This window comes from Gadus morhua, chromosome 4 (assembly GCF_902167405.1).
Source record: "Gadus morhua chromosome 4, gadMor3.0, whole genome shotgun sequence".
Taxonomy (NCBI): domain Eukaryota; kingdom Metazoa; phylum Chordata; class Actinopteri; order Gadiformes; family Gadidae; genus Gadus; species Gadus morhua.
In genome coordinates, this window is record NC_044051.1 from 43,625,502 (window position 1) to 43,630,501 (window position 5,000).

Genomic DNA, 5,000 nt, shown 5'->3' on the forward strand with positions numbered 1-5,000 from the left:
ATAGTGTGTGTATATAGTATATAGAGGGGTACCCTGGAGGCTGCAGGACTATACATACTATACATATATGTATAGTGTGTGTATATAGTATATAGAGGGGTACCCTGGAGGCTGTAGGACTATACATACTATATATATATATGTATAGTGTGTATATATAGTATATAGAGGGGTACCCTGGAGGCTGTAGGACTATACATACTATATATATATGTATAGTGTGTATATATAGTATATAGTATATAGAGGGGTACCCTGGAGGCTGTAGGACTATACATACTATATATATATTTATAGTGTGTATAGATAGTATATAGAGGGGTACCCTGGAGGCTGTAGGACTATACATACTATATATATATGTATAGTGTGTATATATAGTATATAGAGGGGTACCCTGGAGGCTGTAGGACTATACATACTATATATATATGTATAGTGTGTATATATAGTATATAGAGGGGTACCCTGGAGGCTGTAGGACTATACATACTATATATATATGTATAGTGTGTGTATATAGTATATAGAGGGGTACCCTGGAGGCTGTAGGACTATACATACTATATATATATGTATAGTGTGTGTATATAGTATATAGTATATAGAGGGGTACCCTGGAGGCTGTAGGACTATACATACTATATATATATGTATAGTGTGTGTATATAGTATATAGAGGGGTACCCTGGAGGCTGTAGGACTATACATACTATATATATATGTATAGTGTGTGTATATAGTATATAGAGGGGTACCCTGGAGGCTGTAGGACTATACATACTATACATATATGTATAGTGTGTGTATATAGTATATAGAGGGGTACCCTGGAGGCTGTAGGACTATACATACTATATATATATGTATAGTGTGTATATATAGTATATAGAGGGGTACCCTGGAGGCTGTAGGACTATACATACTATATATATATGTATAGTGTGTATATATAGTATATAGTATATAGAGGGGTACCCTGGAGGCTGTAGGACTATACATACTATATATATGTATAGTGTGTATAGATAGTATATAGAGGGGTACCCTGGAGGCTGTAGGACTATACATACTATATATATATGTATAGTGTGTATATATAGTATATAGAGGGGTACCCTGGAGGCTGTAGGACTATACATACTATATATATATGTATAGTGTGTATATATAGTATATAGAGGGGTACCCTGGAGGCTGTAGGACTATACATACTATATATATATGTATAGTGTGTGTATATAGTATATAGAGGGGTACCCTGGAGGCTGTAGGACTATACATACTATATATATATGTATAGTGTGTGTATATAGTATATAGTATATAGAGGGGTACCCTGGAGGCTGTAGGACTATACATACTATATATATATGTATAGTGTGTGTATATAGTATATAGAGGGGTACCCTGGAGGCTGTAGGACTATACATACTATATATATATGTATAGTGTGTGTATATAGTATATAGAGGGGTACCCTGGAGGCTGTAGGACTATACATACTATATATATATGTATAGTGTGTATATATAGTATATAGAGGGGTACCCTGGAGGCTGTAGGACTATACATACTATATATATATGTATAGTGTGTGTATATAGTATAAAGAGGGGTACCCTGGAGGCTGTAGGACTATACATACTATATATATATGTATAGTGTGTGTATATAGTATAAAGAGGGGTACCCTGGAGGCTGTAGGACTATACATACTATATATATATGTATAGTGTGTGTATATAGTATATAGAGGGGTACCCTGGAGGCTGTAGGACTATACATACTATATATATATGTATAGTGTGTGTGTGTATATAGTATATAGAGGGGTGCCCTGGAGGCTGTAGGACTATACATACTATATATATATGTATAGTGTGTATATATAGTATATAGAGGGGTACCCTGGAGGCTGTAGGACTATACATACTATATATATATGTATAGTGTGTATATATAGTATATAGAGGGGTACCCTGGAGGCTGTAGGACTATACATACTATATATATATGTATAGTGTGTATGTATAGTATATAGTATATAGAGGGGTACCCTGGAGGCTGTAGGACTATACATACTATATATATATGTATAGTGTGTATATATAGTATATAGAGGGGTACCCTGGAGGCTGTAGGACTATACATACTATATATATATGTATAGTGTGTATATATAGTATATAGAGGGGTACCCTGGAGGCTGTAGGACTATACATACTATATATATATGTATAGTGTGTATATATAGTATATAGAGGGGTACCCTGGAGGCTGTAGGACTATACATACTATATATATATGTATAGTGTGTATATATAGTATATAGAGGGGTACCCTGGAGGCTGTAGGACTATACATACTATATATATATGTATAGTGTGTATATATAGTATATAGAGGGGTACCCTGGAGGCTGTAGGACTATACATACTATATATATATGTATAGTGTGTATATATAGTATATAGAGGGGTACCCTGGAGGCTGTAGGACTATACATACTATATATATATGTATAGTGTGTATATATAGTATATAGAGGGGTACCCTGGAGGCTGTAGGACATGCAGCTCAGTCTTTGCTTCATCGTCGTTTTCTCCTGAGTGCTGATCCTTCCTGCGGCCACCATCTTATCTCCGTCCTTCACCTTCTCTATAGCAGCCTGTCACACACACACGCACGCGCACACACACACGCGCACGCACACACATGCACGCACACACACACACACACACACGCACAAACACGCACGCACACACGCACGCACGCACACGCACGTACTCACACACACACGCACGCACACACACGCACGCACGCACACACAAAAACACACACACGCACACAAACACACACACACACACGTTATCTACACACAGACTAGACTTGAAGTATAACTTCAGACGGACAGGAAGTTGTTACCTTGTGAACAGCAAGGGTTTCTGGGAAACATCCCAGCAGCCCTTTGTACTCCCTGTTAGTCTCCAACAGGAAGTGGAGGTCTCTCTTCGGCTGCACAACACATGACATCATCATCAAGACATCATCATGACATCATCATCATCATCACGTGACATCATAGTTTACCTGCTCAGTTTTGGCTGTATAGTTTTGGCTGTATAGCCATAGATCTTATTGGCTAGCTCTATGTGTAGCTAATGGACAGAGCTACAGAAGTGGCTGGCTATAGGTGTAGCTAATGGACAGAGCTACGGAGCTAGCTCTATGTGTAGCTAATGGACAGAGCTACAGAAGTGGCTGGCTCTATGTGTAGCTAAAGGACAGAGCTACAGAGCTAGGTCTATGTGTAGCTAAAGGACAGAGCTACAGAGCTAGCTCTATGAGTAGCTAATGGACAGAGCTACAGAAGTGGCTGGCTCTATGTGTAGCTAATGGACAGAGCTACAGAGCTAGCTCTATTTGTAGCTAATGGACAGAGCTACAGAGCTAGCTCTATGTGTAGCAAAAGGACAGAGCTACAGAGCTAGGTCTATGTGTAGCTAAAGGACAGAGCTACAGAGCTAGCTCTATGTGTAGCTAATGGACAGAGCTACAGAAGTGGCTGGCTCTATGTGTAGCTAATGGACAGAGCTACAGAGCTAGCTCTATGTGTAGCTAATGGACAGAGCTACAGAGCTAGCTCTATGTGTAGCTAATGGACAGAGCTACAGAGCTAGCTCTATGTGTAGCTAAAGGACAGAGCTACAGAGCTAGCTCTATGTGTAGCTAATGGACAGAGCTACAGAGCTAGCTCTATGTGTAGCTAATGGACAGAGCTACAGAGCTAGCTCTATGTGTAGCTAATGGACAGAGCTACTCGGTAGTGAGAAGAGGTTTCTTGTTTGTATAACAGAACCTGAGGAGGAGGTAAAGGAAAGGAGGGGTGAGGGGTCGAGAGGAAGGAAGTAGGAAAGGAAACTGAGTGAGAGAAAGAGAGAAAGAGAGAGAGAGAGAGAGAGAGAGGAGAGAGAGAGAGAGAGAGAGAGAGAGAGAGAGAGAGAGAGAGAGAGAGGGAGAGGGAGAGAGTGCGAGAGAGAGAGAGAGAGAGAGAGAGAGAGAGAGAGAGAGAGAGAGAGAGAGAGAGAGTGCGAGAGAGAGAGAGAGAGAGAGAGAGAGAGAGAGAGAGGGAGAGAGTGTGAGAGTGTCTGTATGTGTGTTTTGTTTGTGTGTGTGTTGTATGTATGTATGCATGTATGTATGTATGTATGTATGTATGTGTGTGTGTATGTATGCGTGTATGCGTGCGTGCGTGCGCGTGGGTGCGTGCGTGTGTGCGTACCTGTTCTGCTACTATCTCTGCCACCTCCTGGTATATCGTCCCAGCAGACGTGAGCGCGTCTGTCAGTGTAGATTCTCCTGAGAAAAAGAGAGTTCAAAATAAAACCAACTTCCTCCATATAAACTAAATAGCATCAGGATTACAGAGATAGATTAGGATTATATAACACTAACAAGGATAAAAAACAACAGTTTAGGATTAGACAACAATAATTTATTGGGATTAGACAACACTAACAGCAGATTGGGATTAGGCTGTTACCTTGGTAACCACTGGAGCTGAAAACAGTGGATAGGTTGATGAAGGCTTCACCAATCCTCTGGTATTCTTTAGGGAGAGCTGCAGACACACACACACACACACACACACACACACACACACACACACACACACACACACACAAACAGCATCCATAGCGTTTATATATAGTGTAATATATTGTATAGTATAATAATATAATGGTATAATATATTATGTATAAAGTATAATAGAAAGTATAATATATAGTATTTTATATAGTATATTGTTTATATAATGCATAGATCCAGAGATTCCCTTCTAGTGTGTCAGTCATATAATATATATACATATATATATGCTGTATATATATATATATATATGGTTCCATACATCCAGTGTACCTCTTCCAGTGCGTCAGTTATATATAGTAAAGATCTATGATATAGATCAATAATAGTGTATATATATAGCCTAG

The 5,000-nt window shown here is 39.2% G+C and overlaps 1 protein-coding gene across 2 annotated transcripts in view; it reads right to left on the reverse strand.

Moving 5' to 3' along the window:
• The window catches only part of LOC115541901 (sorting nexin-9), a 23,168-nt gene that overhangs the window by 5,422 nt on the left and 12,746 nt on the right, over positions 1–5,000 (reverse strand). For both annotated transcript variants that reach the window (XM_030353826.1, XM_030353825.1), the window contains exons 13-16: positions 4,547–4,624; positions 4,286–4,362; positions 2,929–3,018; positions 2,557–2,671 (exon numbers count right to left, since the gene is read on the reverse strand). In XM_030353826.1, the coding sequence (XP_030209686.1) occupies positions 2,557–2,671; positions 2,929–3,018; positions 4,286–4,362; positions 4,547–4,624 (360 nt within the window). The remainder of the gene's footprint in view (positions 1–2,556; positions 2,672–2,928; positions 3,019–4,285; positions 4,363–4,546; positions 4,625–5,000) is intronic.